This window comes from Bidens hawaiensis, unplaced genomic scaffold (genome assembly GCF_021521415.1).
Source record: "Bidens hawaiensis isolate Kalapana, Puna unplaced genomic scaffold, B.hawaiensis_p1.1 tig00045532_1, whole genome shotgun sequence".
Classification (NCBI taxonomy): domain Eukaryota; kingdom Viridiplantae; phylum Streptophyta; class Magnoliopsida; order Asterales; family Asteraceae; genus Bidens; species Bidens hawaiensis.
In genome coordinates this window covers 2,573-19,951 of record NW_027498119.1, presented here as the reverse complement: position 1 = coordinate 19,951, position 17,379 = coordinate 2,573, and the positions used below count along the sequence as shown (strand labels likewise).

Sequence of the window (17,379 nt, the reverse complement as noted above, 5' to 3'; positions counted from 1 at the left end):
ACATATACATTTGGGTCCTATTTTGTTGCCATTCTACTCGCTATTGTTCATGTAGACGAGTTAGAGCAAAAAAATATATATATACTAAGAGATTTTTTAAAAACTTGAATCGAGCTGACTTTAAGCAATCCTTCCTAGACTTTACTGATAGCTTTGACTATTTGTGGGATTTATTGGACATTGTTTTTGTTGCTAATAAACAAGTTGCTTCAATAGTTATTATTTTATGAAAGAGTTCGAAATAGTCTGAGCTTTGAGTCTCACTCTCTTAAACTAAACAAACCGAGCTTAAGCTTTAAACATAGAGCACGAGCAAGCCAAGCTCAAGATCCAAACTCTCTTTAATCAAACTAGCCGAGCTCAAGCTTTAGTGGGTTGAAAACGGGCTTGTTTACACCCCTAAATAAGTTATTTAAGAAAAGACAATAAATGACTTTCAATTGCAATGAGATAAATAAAAAGAATCACACCAGTTTAAATATTTTGATACAGAAAACGATTGCAAAACAACAAATTCAACAGTACAAGAACTCAAATGACATAGGATGTTTGTATTAGCGCATCTTGTAATGTTGGGTTCTTGAGACGGCACAACGTTGACCATTTAATGAGTATTTGAGTGTGATATCCACGTCTCGTGGATTCTTCTTATTTTGAGCGACAGTCATGCTTCCAGTAATAAACTCGCCTTCACATATAGTCAGCACCTCTTCAAGGTATAAAACAGTTTGTTTCCAGTGTGTGTTTCTTGATCTTGGTCCTGGATTGCAACAATATCAAAACTTAAATCACCAGAAGTGATAAAAAAAAAAATAAGCGTAGTGGTTGACCAGAACCCTGTGCGTCAAAACATTTTTTTAACAAATAACTAGTGAATCGGCAGTCCTTCTCTATGTTTATTTACCATTTTTAATATGATTTTAAGAATGGTTCTTTATAAACAATAAAATTAGCATAAAATAAGCAAACCAAGAATCAGAAATGAGTAATACCCTTCTCCTACTAGCAGAACCAAAGTGCTAAATGCTGTGCTAATTACTATACATTACAAATAACTGGTTCAGGTCTATAAAAATATACAAATTTGTTTTTTATAACAATCTGATGCAATGAGTTTATTTCACTAAATCACTATTTGGAATAAAATGTGTTGTTTCCACACACACACACACAAAACGCTCAAAAGAGGGGTGCAAATCGTGTCAGGTTGGGTTACCGAACATGACACGGATCGTGACAAAAAACATCAACCCTACCCGCACACACTTAAAATTGTGTTAACCCGAACACGACCTGTTTTAACTCCATGTATCTAAGCATGTCAAATGGGGTTGATGCGTAATAACGAAGCATGTCAAACAGATTGACCAGTTTAACTAAACGAGATAGACATGAATATGACCCTTTTCTAAACAAGGTACATATGGCAGGACAAAACCTTACTATCTCCGCGTCATGTTAGGAATTGGCACCGCTACTCACAAGCATATAACATGAAACATTCAATTGATTCCAAGTTACTCTGATTCCAAGTTACTCTGAAGACGAAATAATTGAAAAGTCAATAATACTTTCAGGAATGTCACATGCAATTATGGAGATCTCAACAAGAATCCTAGTCGTTTTTGCAATGCTGAGCAAAATGTCTCCCAAGAGCATAATACGTAAAAACATTTAGCTAGAACTGATTTGCATGTATAATACATCAATACTCTTGATAAACATTTAAAACATTTAGCCGAACATTGCAGAAACAATGAGAAGGTGACTAAATTCATTAGATGCATGTTACTTTCATGAAGATATTTTGCCTTTCTAGTTATTTCGTCATCTGAGTAACTCGGAATCCGCTTTGAGCTTTCGTTTTGTAGAAACAACACATGTTATGCCAAATAATGTTTGAAACAGATGCATTTTGCTTTAAGTATTCTTTTAAGAATGTGATTTAATGAAATAAACCCATTGCTTCAGATAGTTACAAAAGAAAAATAGTTTTTTTTAAGTATAGACTTGAAACGGTTATTAGTAATATACAGCTATTGGCATAGCATTTACTTTAAATATGCTATTCCAGTGTGGTGTGGTGCTCGGTGCTTGCAAGCTTTAGCACTTTGGTTCTACTAATAGGATAAGGATATTACTCATTTGACACATTTCTTTCTTCAGTTTGACCAATTCTGATTCCGGTTCGCTTATTTGATGCTTGGTTCTGATTCGCTTATTTGATGCTAGTTTTATACTTCTGTTGTTTATAAAAAACCACTCTTGAATCTTGAAATACAATTTTGAAAGTGAATAAACACAGAAAAGGGTTGCCTTCAATTTCTTGAATTTTGAAATCTGAATTGTTTGTTAAGTGTCATTTTGTAATTTCTTTTAAAAGTTATATATACTATGCACCAATTCCTGTTTCTAGCAACCAGCTACAAAAAAATCTGTATACTATCATGTTTCACCTGATTATCAGTGAATCGGTTTTATAACATATGTGGACAGCTTTTCAAGTTTCCATATTTTTACCAAATACTAAATACTATCTTTAAAACATTAAAAAACTAAAAAAAAGTTTTTGCGGCAAAAAATGGCCATAACATGTGGCTATTGGGCTATTTTTGCAAAATAATAAAGTTTGATGAGATTCTAGAGGATTTGTGTAGTTGGTTGCTAGAAGTAAAAACTGAGGTAGAGTATCTTGCTATTTTATGCAGGAAAAAAAACGCACTAACGAACCTGTAGAAAACCCTGTTAGTTTGTGGCACACGGTAAACACTACATCAAAATATGCTACTAAGGCATGAATGTAATCGTCACGTTCAGCCACAAGTTTAAAAGGTGCTGTGAAAGAAGCATCTCCTGATGTCATCTTTGAGATGTCCATGGTCTGTAAAAACAAGCCACAGATTGTCAGTGGCAAAATGGTAAAGCTAGCATGTTGTGTAACAGTGTTAGGATTAAACGCACACATGAAACTGAACACGACACGAAAGCAATAAACGAACACGAGGATTTAACGTGGTTCGGTCTAAACTGACCTACGTCCACGGGTGGCAACTAGGTATATCTTTATTGAGTGACAAATATTACAAGTACATAATGTTGTTTATATAGAGACTGAACTAGGGTTAGTAAATTATTATGCAAAAAATCTAAACCGGGCCGGGCTTGGGCCCGACCGCCCACACCCGTCTCCTCTTTTGACTTCATATAATAAACCGGGCCAACAAGGCCTACGAACCCAACAATCTCCCACTCGGAGGCCTTGAGTACTCTCGTCTGCACTCCTGATTGTACTTCTGTAATCTGAACATTAAACTTCTTCTAGTTGCCACCGCCTTCTCATCAATTAACCTGAAGGCCCGTTGCAGCTCCCTGGAGCTCCAACACGTCAGTCATGGCTGAAACTGCCCCTGACCCGTTCTCTGTCCCTACCGGCTCCCACTGAAACAAACTACCGGATCCCGAGATACTCTGAGAACAAACACTCTCCATATTCAGCAAGTAATTCACTGGAGAGACTTTTACAGCTGGAATACTGGTTTTCTTAATCCACTGTCGACCTGGGACTGTAACTGAAACACGACCTGTGCTCCCACTGTCACGATGTCCCCCAACTGATTTAACCTTCCTAGCTCGTTCATCCTGAATCTTCACTTTGACTCTGGGTTTGTTACTTGCAAAACGAACCTTCTTCTGCCCACGAGATTCTGTGAACCGGACTTTGTCTTTCACCAAAACTGGATCCACTCCTTTCGGTGACATATCGACCATATACAACGAACCCATTTTCTTGCCACGAGCAACCACAAGATTCCCTTTGACTACCTTCCACTGCCCATTCCCGAACTTAACATCGTGCTCTTGGTCATCCAACTGCCCAACTGATATCAAACGTTTCTTCAAACTTGGAATAACCCTCACGTCTTTCAAAGTCCAAGAAGTACTGGCTGAAGTTATCAAATCAACGTCTCCCATACCCGTAACCTCTAAAATATCATCATTCGCTAGTCGAACCTTTCCAAAATCCCCAAATTTAAGATTCTTCATCGTTTCACTACAGTGAGTGGCATGAAACGATGCACCAGAATCCATCACCCAAGCATCAACGCTACTCTCAACACTACAAACCAAAGCCTCATCACTACTGACCCCGTCATCTGTGTCGTCTTCTGTAACGTTCACCTCTTTCTTACCATTCGGACACTGATTCCTGAAGTGTCCTTTCTCTTTACAACCCCAACATTCAATATCCTTACGAGTCTTAGACTGACTCCTCTTCCTGCTCCCACTGCCTCGCTGTTTTCCCCTACCTCTACCTTCTGTGACTAGCATATTGCCTGATGATTCACCTGAACTTCTGCGTCTTGAATCTTCTCCCAGAATCAGATCTCGAATCCCATCGAAAGTAATATTTGTAGACGAACTACAAACTGCAGTCACTGTTTGCGACCAACTGTCGGGCAAAGAGGATAATAACAAGAGGCCTTGAACTTCATCATCAAACTTAATGTCAACTGACACTAAGCGAGACAAGATCGAATTAAGATTATTGATATTTGTAACTGACCCACCATCTTTCATTCGAGTTGTCACTAGCTCTCTGATAAGATAGACCTTATTCGCTGCCGAAGGCTTTTCATACATGTTGGATAGCGCCTCCATCATACCACGTGCTGTGGTTTCTTTCATGATGTTAAACGCCACATCTTCCGACAACGACAAAGTAATACAAGCCCTAGCTTTCTTGTCTAACTTCTTCCAATCTGCTTCTGACATCTTTTCTGGTTTTTCATCCTCAAGCACTACATCTAAGTCTTTCTGACAAAGTAGTGCCTCAATCTACATCTTCCACCAACCGAACTTCTGTCCGTCAAACTTCTGTATCGAAACCTTTCCGTCTTCTGCCATGGCAATGACTAAAACGAAAAACTGGATAAAACAGAGACAGACACAGCAACACGAGCCTGAACTTAACGATTGTTCTACTGAACTCTGTTAAAAAATCAACCTATTTATACGCAGCGGAATATCGAACTGAAAATCAGAAACTGAAACTTTAAACTGAAACGATAAAACCTGACAAACGCGGTTGGCACTGGTTCTCCGTTTCTTTAACGCTTCTTCTGACTTAAAACTGTTCTTCAACGAAAAATAGGATCTTGATTCAACTATTCTTGACTCGTACTTTGCAAAATAGAATCTCGACCCTTGCTTAAATGGATCTCGGGCCCAACAAAATAAACAAGCTAGACCCTCTCAAAAAATTAAACAATCTGGATAAAGTTGGTGGCCATTAAACTCCCTTGTCAACAAAATAATATTGTTTTTCCTTGTCTTTTCCTAGTCTGGCATGAATCTCAAGAGAAAAAATAATAATACAAACCCTTCTTTTCTTCTCTGTTCAAACGCCACTAGCGGAAACAAAAGAGACAACCTGGAATCGAACAATACGATGCTTACAGCTTTCAAACGGAACCAACAAAAAAACGCAGATCGCGCTGGCTGGGTTTAGTAGCGGCGAAACGACGGCGGAAACCCTAACGGCGATCGGAAAACCGTAGGCGGCGGCGGAACCCTAGCGCAGTAGGGTGGCGGCGGCTGGATGGTTTGGCGGCGACTCGGCTGGTTCAACGTGTTCTTCGCGTGATCTGAACCTAAGCTCTAGATACCACTTGTTAAGATTAAACGCACACACGAAACTGAACACGACACGAAAGCAATAAACGAACACGAGGATTTAACGTGGTTCGGTCTAAACTGACCTACGTCCACGGGTGGCAACTAGGTATATCTTTATTGAGTGACAAATATTACAAGTACATAATGTTGTTTATATAGAGACTGAACTAGGGTTAGTAAATTATTATGCAAGAAATCTAAACCGGGCCGGGCTTGGGCCCGACCGCCCACACCCGTCTCCTCTTTTGACTTCATATAATAAACCGGGCCAACAAGGCCTACGAACCCAACAAACAGGTCAAAATGTTTAAAACTTAAAAGGTTTATGTTCACTGAAAGCGGCTAATTTCACTTGAAGAGCAAATTTGCAAATATGAATCCACTAAAAAAAACAGGTTCAAAATAATCCCTTTTTTCACAAAACATTCGAGTGGATACATTTTCATAAACAATATCAGCAAATTTTTAAACAGTTTTGACCGTTATCATAAAAATAAATATCTGAAATGGACCAATCAATCCTACCTTAAGTAACTGGCAGTTTGTGACAATCTGATTCTGGTCAACTGTGTCAACAAGAGGTTCCATAATTGACTGCTTCCTAATGCAACTCATGTCAAAACCGTACACATTGTTCCAAACTGCATGATTATGAAAATCTCAACAGGTAGGATAAAAAAACAAAACATTAATTAACACAGCAGAAGTATTCTTTTAGGTAAGTGTCATTTTTAGTGTTTTAAAAAAGTATATGGTATCTTCAGTGTTTGAAAAATGCAAAAATTATGTGCTGAAAGTTAAATGCTTTTTAGCAAGATAATATATAAAGCAGCTCTTTTTATTAATTTTTGGGAGGGTGGGATCACTTACATTCAATCTTGTCTTCTTTGTACTCGGCATCCTCAATTGCAGTCAGATAGAGAGAAGCATTATCAGGTAGCACAATTCCATTATTAACCTGTGAAGGGAAATCAAGACTAAATTTAGAATTAAGAAAAAAAGTTTCAATTCTACTATTAAAGTTCTAAGTCATGCCAAAAGTGAGGTGTTAACAACTTAAGATTACCAGCCATTTATCCCGAGCATATAAAACAGTATTTAACATGTTTTCATATAACAAGAAATATCCCATCCATTCTGAAATAATAATATCCACTTGAGGGACCGGAAGGTCAAGTTCTTCAATTTTTCCTTTCAAAACGGTTATAACTGCAATATTTATCAAAATGACAATGAGTTACTAGCATATTATACGTATTACACCATGAAAAAACTTAGATTTACACGTCATTACCATTTGAATAACCATTTGCTTCAACAATCTCTTTTGCCATGTCAGCCATCTGAGAGCACTCAACCTGCAAACACGCAAAGTGGTGTGACATAAGGCAAAAAAGAAACATTCTTGTTTAATCATTATACACAAGCTAATACACATTCTTTAAACTGATGATGCATACCTAATAAATGGAATTAAGCATATCAAAAGAGTTTAACTAAAACAAAAATCCACTTTACTATCACCTTTTACTATGTGTTTCCAATGCATGTAACATACTTTCAAGTTTTATCATTGTAAGTACTTTCCTATAGTTGGTAAAACGATGATGTAATAAGGCTGTAACTGACTCAACTCAACAGAAAACTAGTGTCATGCCACCATTTTTGCATGTTATAGAAGGATACTTATATACAATAAAATAAAGTACATTACTTACAATAGAAAGAAACATTTGGCTATATATGATGTAAGCAATCTCTTAACTGCTTATTAGAAATAGCTTATTAAGCATGCTTCATCCGAATACTCAAAAGTGACTAATTGCTTTTTAAATAAACACAAAAATAGGCACTTGTTTAAACAAACAATCCCAATATCCCCTCTAGTGCATCATGTACCAAAAGATCACCCACAACATGTAAATGCAATGATTCTAATCGGTTAATACAAGAGATAGAATGGGAGACATACAGCATAAACATGTTTTGCCCCAGCTTTTGCACAAAAGAGGGATAGAATCCCTGTCCCTGCACCGACATCAAGAACAATCTTGTCCTTGAATAAAAAGGTGTTTCTGTAAATAACATTTTGGTAAGTCTTAGTTCTCACAACATCCTTCAGCATTTCCTGCAAATTAAATCACTTTTAGGCCTTATAATAAAAGATAAACACACCTGAGGGTGTCTAGATAAAACAAGATAACCAGTTCACATCAATAGTCTAAGCATTAAAATATTCTTTTACTTTACTTCTCTGTATTTGCAAAGCAGATTCTCATTAATAGCATAAACAAGATAACCAGCTCACATCAATAGTGTAAACAAGCGAGCCGAGTCTGAGCTCAACTAGGCTCGAACTCGACTCATTTAACTTTTAGAGAGCTTGAGCTCGGCTCGTTTCAAGCTCTGTTTCTAAAGCTCAAGCTCGGTCCGTGATCAGTTTCCAAGCTCGAACTCGGCCCATTACAATTTGTTAAGCTAATACTTTTTATATATTTATAATATTTTGTATACTTTTTAAAAATACTAACTTTATATATAGCTTGATATTTTGTATATTATTTAGTTACTTTTATCATAATTTTATATACAATAAAAATTATTAAATACATCAATATTTACAAGAAAACTATATAAGCAACAGGCTCTTCGTTTTATAACTGAAGCTCGGCTCGGACTCGTTTATTAGACAAGCTTATTTTTAGGCTCGAGCTCGTTTAAGCTTGGCCTTACAAGCCAGTCAAGTAGCTAATATAAACTCAACTCAGGCAGGAAGAAAAAAACAATTATTTTGACAGTAGCTAAATGTAACGTTGCTTTGAATGAGAGTACAATCAACTTACTTCATGAATACCTGCAACAACAAAATAATAAAATGAGTCAAATAAAAGCAGTTAATATGTATAGTAATGAAGTGATTAGTGATTATTGATTTGATATAATTACCGAAGTGAGAGTATGAATCGAAGTAATAATCGGCACTGGTCTTATCATCAGCCTCAGCCTCAGCCTCACACATGGATGAATCTTCTTCTTCTACGTTAGAGTTAGAGCAGCTTCCAGTAGCAATTGCTTCTTCATCGTTCAATCTAATCTTCGTTGGCTTACCGCCATTCATCCTTGTTTCTTTCTATCTAGGGTTTATTTAGCTATTGTTCAATGTGACGACGGAGGAGAGTGAGTTTGTTTGTTTGTTTGGGTTTTAGGGTTTACGAGAGACCTATCACATTATTATTATTATTTAAATAATATAATAACTTCGTCTTGTGAATTCGGTTGGTATCGGTTATAAATTATATGTGGCGGTAACGACAATAAACACAAAAAAAGTAATCGCTTAGAATTGTTTTGGCACTCATATAGATTATGATAAAAGAAACATATTTATAAAGTGACATGTAGTCGGTTGGTAATACTCGTGAAGTGTGGCTACGAATTGACGCGACTTCATTTTGTATCGGGTTATGGCACCGGAACCAAACAGAAGAATAAATTTGTTAGTGCCCTAATACGACAATTGACATATTTAAAACTAAAATAAATAAATAAAACAAAACTCGCGCGTCGTAGCGACAAGCCGACACAAATTCGGTTGGTATCTACAGCATCGGCACTACCGTAGCAAGCCTAATAAAATAATATACAATAAATTAACCAAAAAAAAAAGATGACGTGGCTCGACCTTATTTTGTCAAGTCCGATCAGACACTTGCGACACCAACAAGGACTTTTTATCTTCTTTATCTTATGTACATTAACATTCTTAATGCTAAATAGCATGGCATGAAGTGTAAAACATTCAAATATTGCACCGACCAAGTTTGTTTGAGTTTACCTATTATTCTTGTGTGTTTTTAAGAACGGTCTCAGCGATTATAGGAAGTCGCTCAGCGTAAGTGTTTGCGCTTCTCGCAATCACATACCGCTCATCGAGAGTGGGGCCACTCCCCTAATGAGTCCATAGAATAACGAAATCAGTTATCATTACTTATCAATATTGACAAGTCATCAAGTGGTAAGAAACAATTATGCATAGCACAACCAAAGATGCCTTAGGGGGGCTGTAAGTATGGCACTGTGACAACTGATAAGTAATATCATAGTGACCCAAACCCTTAGTTATTTAAAGACGGCTAGGCAATGGTGGCGGGAATCCAAGGGGGTAACTTGTCACTGTAAACCAGAAACATAATTAGCGGTCTAGGTAAAAACCATCTGAGCCAAAACCGTGAATACCCTTAATTAGTTACAGTCTTACAGACAGCCAAAACTATAGATTGGCATAAAAAACCCAAAAAAAAATAAATAAAACCTCAACTGAATAACATTTGCCAACTTGGTGTATAAAGGCATCATCTGGGGTGACATGTTCCCTTTGGCAAATAGATCTATAGTCTATAGATGAATCAAAACACCATCAGAAACGGTCAAATATTAAGTTTTAAACCAACAACCAAGCCATCATTTTTACTACCATATCTTCACATAAATTTAAATAAACATCCATGCTCCCATTTTTACGCTAATTGATTACAAGTAAAGCAAGTTACGATCCTCCGTTTTCAAAACCATACATAGATTTCTTGATAGGCCATGGTGCACCGCTCATAACAGCTTCAACATCCTCAATTTTCCTTGGAACTTTCGTCATGTTTAAACAACCATCCGCAGTAACATACTGCCACATCACACAAGAAAATAATGTTATATATCGGAAAATTGGATATCAAACGCTTATTATCATTATATATTTATTTGACTCTCAAATACACATATCCATGAGTATATTAGTTAGAATTTAGGTCAAAATTTTATTCGGGTTATTCAGATCACCGAGAAATTATGAAACTAACCCACAATCCAATCTGTTTGACCCACATTAAACCCCGAAACCAGATAAATCCGACCTGTTTGAACAGTCTTTTTTCTTTTTTCGGGTCGAATGACTATTTGGGTCAACTTATTTTGACACGAACACATTTCTGCTTGTTTGAACATCAACCAACCCGTCCATTTTGCCATGCTTAGATTCACCCCCAACGAGTCAAATAAGCTAAAAAGAAAATGAATCAAATGGGTTGCCGAAAGTTGCCAACATCGTGTTTTTAATACATAAAAATTAAAACAACTTTCGAGACAATAAAATTACTGTGATTGTATTTGACACACTAAATGCTTGGAAAAAACTATGAATTTTAAGTAAGTAGTGTTTCGAGCCAACCCGACTAGTTTTGAACCATAGAAAAATTTTCACGTTTTGACAGGTCATCTAACACCCTGACCCACCCATTTTGCCACATATAGTCGTGGTTTATCAGTAGGTAAAATAATGCATTATGTAAAACGATAAACTGGAAAGAAAAAGTCAAAAGGTATTTAGTTACCAAATCGCTCTCAATTCTAACTCCACCAAATCCTCTAAATTTGTTGATTGCTTTGTAATTGAAGAATTTTGATGTTTCAGGGGATTCCATGGCCGGAACCAGCAATGCATCAATGAAATAGCATCCAGGTTCAACCGTGATCACCTACAGATAATATTGCAAGCGCCTTTCATATATGTACGCCAAAACGAAAAGAAAAAATGGCACTGCCAATAAGTCATGTTCTCTCTATATTTCTAAAAACACATTTGTCCTTTGGTGATTTAATGATAAAAGAAAATGCAAACTGTTGATTTGATTGCAAATGCAAAAGGTTAAGAGAACATGATAAAGAAAGTACTAAAACAGACCATTCCATTCAAGAGATCTCTACTTGTGCGTAGGGACTTTAATCCTTTTTCTTTGGGTCTTTCAGCTCCCTGTAGATATGTTCTATAATTAAGAAATGGCAACCAATAAAAAGAAAAAACAATACACTGCAATTTCTATGGACCTGTAAATAGCCACCGGGATCGTGGGTATCAAGTCCCATGAGGTGTCCCAAGCCATGTGGCATGAAAACAGAACCCAATCGTTCAACCATCATTTCATCAACATCACTAGAACCAATATCACATGAATTAACGCATGATTATTAAGATAAGTTGAAAATATATATAATTTTATCAGGAAGTAAAAAAATACCCAACAAGAAGAGATCCTTTCTTCAATGTTTGAAGAATAATTTTCTCTGCCAATCTGATTCAATAAAAGAAAAAAAAATCAGACTTAAGAGAACCTTACGATGCCACTAATTCAAAACACATTTATAGCCATTGTTGTTGGTGTCAATGTTCTCACAATAAGCAGATGATGCATGTCTCATGTGATTTTAAACCAATTTTAGGTGCTTCTAATCTTTTTGGACTGGTAGATTCGTACAAATTCTTGCACTTAAAACAGAAGAACTGTTCAGCTATATAACTGATTTAACCTTATGATTTTCACAAATAGCTAAATTGTATTCATTTGGGAAAGAAAGACCAATATCTTACCTGTGCATATCCACCCAGTTTACACCTGCCCTCATGCTAGATATAACAGCATCATGAGCATCAAGAACAGCCTGGAAATTCAAAAGATAAAGAAAATAAATAAGTTAATAAGCTGAAAAATGCCAGTTTTAGGGTTAGTAAAAACCATAAAATAAGCTAAGCTTATAACATGAAGAACCCACAATAAATCCAAGTAATTTGCTTTTTTAACACTAGAGCAGAAGAAAACCCTTACATTGTAAATTAGACGTTGATCGCTTGTGAATTTCCCGTTCACCTGCACATGCATGATCATGTTACCAAAAAAAATAATACTAACTTGCATTATTGACTTTTAGTAAGCATTTTGCAGATAAACAACAAGCTTCGTATGGTATTGTTCATAATTGAGATGTGTGGAAATTAAATATATCTACAGAATTGAACGTCGGACCAGTTAAGCATACCTAAAGATCTAATTTTAGTGCCGAAAATAAAAATCACTTTATAATTCTCTTCAAGTATTTCGTCATAACAAAAACTAGTTGCACTATTCGTTGCAATATACTTACAGGGAATGAGCAGGTAATGTCAGAAGCATAGAAATGGAATTCAGCTCCCATATCCAGTAACGCCATGTCTCCATCTCGCAATGTCTGCACAATAGAAAAGACATCATTCGAATGTTGTTCAGAGCAAAAGAATGTTGAACTAGAAGAAAAAGAATTATCAAAAAATTTGTTACAAATCAAGGAAAGTATAAAGTGTTAGCTAGTTTGGTAGAATAAAAAGACAGGTTGGAGCAATGAACAGTAGTTCATTTAACTTTTTAAGTTTGACTATTCTGACATCCCATGTATAACACCATTTCAAAATAATTACCGTTCACAGGGTTTGTAATATTCGATTCAAAGGCAGTTTTCCATAAATCAGACTAACCAGAATAGATTTTAAAATGGAGATAAAAACTTGTTTCTAGACATCTTAAAGAAGAAAACGAAACAACTCTTATAATGGAATATCATTTAGTTAGATTCGAGTTTGGCCCAACCAGACAAAAAATTTGAACTGTCACCTCAGAAAAGATACATGAAAACAATTCACCATTCTTGTATTAAAAAAAATAAAATAAAATCCATACCCTGTCAGTTGGAGCTGCTGCATGTCCGTAATGAAGTACAGAACTGCCAGATGGAAAATCAAACCATTGGTAAGCATCTCATAGAAGCAAGAACATGTAAAAGTCAAATAATACAGATGCAATCAGAATAAACAAGTACTACATATATTCATTTGTTTTGATCATCAAACCAATAAGAACACAATATTTTTAGTTTTTTTTTCTCAAGTTTTTGTTTTTACAATAACCAAACAAATCATGTTTTTCTTCTGCATATATTGTATCCATGTCAATCTAATATAAGTAGCAGCATTGCATGCTACATTCAGCTAATGCCAAATTCAACCATACTATCATTGAATCTTTAGTTATTTTCCAGAACCTATTTTTTTCATAAAGATCGATTTTAATAATTAAAAAACTAACCGATGTCATTTATTACATAAACACAGTGCAAAACGACGATATTCTTGCAGCAGAAATGATATCATTACCTGTTGTCACCAGTTGCACAGATACAAGTGTATGAACAATGCCTACAACTGCCATAAAAATAGGTGTGATGAAGAAATATGCTTTCCAATTGATACTCTTTCATTCCTGGTTTGACCTTCCTCATTACCTACTCAAGATGCCAAATATTTTACTAAAGAGTGGCATAAGATATACAAGAAAAAAATTATAGCCAGTAATCAGAACGAGAAAAAGAACCCCTTGGTATTTTAAGGGCATGCCTAAGTTTGTGGATTAAATATCCATTTTCTAAAATCATTAACCAAACACTTCTATTAAGAATGCAAGGCATTCCTTCATTCCTGCATCCATAAACCAAACACTGCCTAGATATGTAGAGAAGATAGATATCGTACAACAAACAAACTAAAAGACAACTATAAATTAAATTCACCGCCTGTTTTTCAACAAGAAGCAACTGTAATCTAATGCATGATTTAGATGTCTAAGAAATCTGAAGGAACAGCAAACTACTCAGCAGTCCACTACCTTAAAAAGAGCAGCCCAACAGGGCAAATTTTGATGTGTGGTAGATGTGGAAGGATTAAGTTAATTTTGATCTGAGAGAATGCTATATAGGTAGGCAGGCATGAGTATTATGTGTTTGTTCTCCATTCTTAAAGCTCAAACCCATTAACCAGACACTTGTATTATGAATATAAGTCATTACTTTACTCCCATACCCATAAATTAAACACTACCTGAAGATTATTCAGTAATCAACCACTTTGCATAATGGAAATTTACCCACCTCAACATGAGCTTCAGAGCTTATATCATTGACATATTGGATTGCAGCAAGTTCCAATTTTGACTTCAAGACACGACATTCGGTCAAAATAGGGTGCAAGATCTTAAGATCTGTCTCAAACTTCTCGATGCCCTGGAGAGCAAATAAAATCAATTTTTGTCATGACAAGTGTACTGTAAGAGTACATTAAACTTCAACGGTAACATAATTATGTTCGACATTTTTAGCTTGCAGAAACTGCTTGGGTGTACCACTACTCATCACACCCAATTTTTATAATTCACATATTCATCAAAATTTAACATTGAGTCAGTAGAAGGTTATATTAAATTTTTATGTAATAATTGGATGTAGACATCGAAGCTGATATAAATTTGGTGCATAAACATTCCAAAAGTATGCACTTTTTCACACCACTATGGTGTAAATGTTTTATGGGCATTAGAGATGCTTAAGGTAAGTCCAAAACACATTTTGTTATGAACTCAACCATATGTCATACAAATCTAAACTGTAAATACAAATAAACCATACTGCCCTACGGTGTCATTGTTAAAGAAAAATGGGAGCTAGTATTACAAAATAAACAACAATGGAAGAAGGAAGACATAGCTGCAACTACAAGATACCTCAAATTCTGTTGGTTTAGAGAAGTTCTGGCTATCAGTATTCAACCCATGTAAAAGAAACAACAAGGGTTTTCCAGATCCATGGTATTGATTATTAAGCACTTGTACAATCTCATCAATGTAATATGCCTTGCTAACCTTGTATGTTTCCTGCAAGATAGATATATTGCAGAGATTAATCATTAAAATTAACTAAGATACACAGTAAATCAGGACTTCCATCCAAATGATGGAAAGTAATGTACTGCCACCTCAGGCACTAACTGTGAGGATGGACTTACTTCGAAATATGATAATGACTTTATTTCCCCCATCCAAACAGCATACTCAGCAGGCAATCTGGGAGCAAAAAGAATTGATTTCCCAGTATTTACATCCTACACCAGCACGAAAAAGAATAATGAATATCAATAAAAAAGAAATGAATTCATAAATGATCATACCAAATTAATAATTAAAAAAAAGGCAATAGACACTGATGTGTTATTGTTTTTTTCCTGATATATAAGATACAATCAGTGTTATTGTTTTTTTCCTGATATGTAAGATACATAGCTTGTGTTAGAAAAATATAGAAATAGAACTATAGTGGCATGTTTTAAGGACAGTCCAGACTGATATATTCAAGTCCAATATGCATATATCTAAGGCCTTAAAACAGTTTCAAAATAAACCATAAAGCAACATCAAAATTAAACATGAACACAGAAGGTACTTACAATAGCTCCATAGAAACCAGGCTCCCTCACTCCAAACAAATATGCAAAATAGCTTTCCTGCCTAGAATAAAGTCATCAATTATCACTTATCAGTATTTAATCACAAATCCTGATACAAAATAAACATAAAAAAGAAAATAAAGTGCACCAATTACTGAAGCAGAAGATTACCATATTTACTTTTCAACATCAATCACACCAATAGCATAAATTTAAGGAGGTTACAAAATGGTACTATAAGAAAGCATCTGTGCATCATGTAGTCATCATTAATTTAAACTCATCGGAATAGCATTTGCAGCCTGACTGTTTTATGAATCAAAATCATTGTAGATACTCTAAAATTTATGTAAAATAAAAGAACCGAACATTAGGCAAACCGTTTGGCAGGAAGTTCATTTATGTTTGCTCGTTTAATAAATAAGCGAACATGAATAAAGAGTTTCGTTAGATTAACTAAATGAACAAACACAAACAGAGACCACATCCGTTCAATTGTGTTCGTGAACGTTTGATAATGTGCTCATTTATGTTCGTTTATATTTGTTTGTTTATATTTGCTCATTAAAGATTTTTAATACTTTTTAACGACTTTTCTAATCGTATCATATAGATTCAAGCGAAATTATTAACTCTAAAACAATAATATGCATGCATGTTAACAAAAATACACCAACACAAACTTAGTAGCCGGACCAAACTGTTGACACTGACCATAACCATTGTTTGTAATCATTTGTACTCAGTCCATTTATGTGCGTGAACCGTTCACGTACAAGAAATTCCGTGTGCTTAGCTTAGCTTAGCTGTTCGTAAACTGTTCGCTTGTGCGCTGCGTAACGATCGAACATGAACAAGGCCTTTGTTAGGTTCTGATCGTTTACAGCCCTAGATGATAAACTACAAATTACAAATTCAATAACATGCACTAATATCTTCTATTACAGGCAACAAAACTATAACGATAGCTACCAATGAATCGATGATCTAATTCAAATGCAGAGTCAAATTGATAGTTGATAATAATACCTAAATAAGTCCTCGTGATCAGTACAGTAACGAGTTTGCTCCTGTCCGCCCTAACAACACAATCAATCGGATTATTATTATTACTATAAAAAACTGAATTCAACTAAACTAAACTCGATGAAATGAAATGAAATGAAATGAAATTAGGTTTACCTGAAGAAGCACGAATCCATGTAAAGGACGAGATGATGAATTGAGGTGTTCGCGTAGGTGTTTCAACAGTTTTTCACGGTTTTCGATATGAAGCTTCATCGGAACCACCGGTGGAGGAGGCAGTGAAGACGAAGAATCCATGGCGATTGACGAGCTTCATCCGTCGAACCGTAATTGATTGCTTATATTGATGGTTTGATTACAGTACAGCTTTTGATGCAGGGTGTACAAACTGTTTTTAATACTTTTGGGCCTGCCTGAGTTAACTGGACTGGACTGTACTGGACTGCCTTCTGTGAGTGACTGAGTGAATATAAGGCCCTTGTAGAATAAACTCGGTTGATAATGACAGCTAGAGAAGTAGAGATGCAAACCAGTTTGTACCCCGGTTA

At 35.6% G+C, this 17,379-nt stretch overlaps 2 protein-coding genes across 2 annotated transcripts; both read right to left on the bottom strand.

Annotated features, from left to right (window-relative positions):
• Window positions 1-449: 449 nt before the first annotated feature.
• LOC143595813 (protein arginine N-methyltransferase 1.1-like) lies at window positions 450-8,794 on the bottom strand. The gene is made up of 9 exons (XM_077074743.1): window positions 8,623-8,794; window positions 8,520-8,530; window positions 7,649-7,804; window positions 6,971-7,034; window positions 6,743-6,885; window positions 6,547-6,634; window positions 6,202-6,317; window positions 2,731-2,881; window positions 450-760 (listed from the first exon to the last, which is right to left on the bottom strand). The coding sequence occupies exons 1-9, from the start codon at window positions 8,792-8,794 to the stop codon at window positions 555-557; spliced, it is 1,107 nt and encodes a 368-aa protein (XP_076930858.1). The 3' UTR covers window positions 450-554.
• Window positions 8,795-10,099: 1,305 nt separating this feature from the next.
• LOC143595811 (uncharacterized) lies at window positions 10,100-17,144 on the bottom strand. The gene is made up of 16 exons (XM_077074741.1): window positions 16,988-17,144; window positions 16,835-16,884; window positions 15,806-15,866; window positions 15,368-15,463; window positions 15,087-15,236; window positions 14,458-14,589; window positions 13,688-13,815; window positions 13,215-13,257; window positions 12,646-12,729; window positions 12,330-12,371; window positions 12,095-12,165; window positions 11,745-11,798; window positions 11,554-11,659; window positions 11,411-11,479; window positions 11,061-11,204; window positions 10,100-10,354 (listed from the first exon to the last, which is right to left on the bottom strand). The coding sequence occupies exons 1-16, from the start codon at window positions 17,126-17,128 to the stop codon at window positions 10,223-10,225; spliced, it is 1,503 nt and encodes a 500-aa protein (XP_076930856.1). The 5' UTR covers window positions 17,129-17,144; the 3' UTR covers window positions 10,100-10,222.
• Window positions 17,145-17,379: the final 235 nt, after the last annotated feature.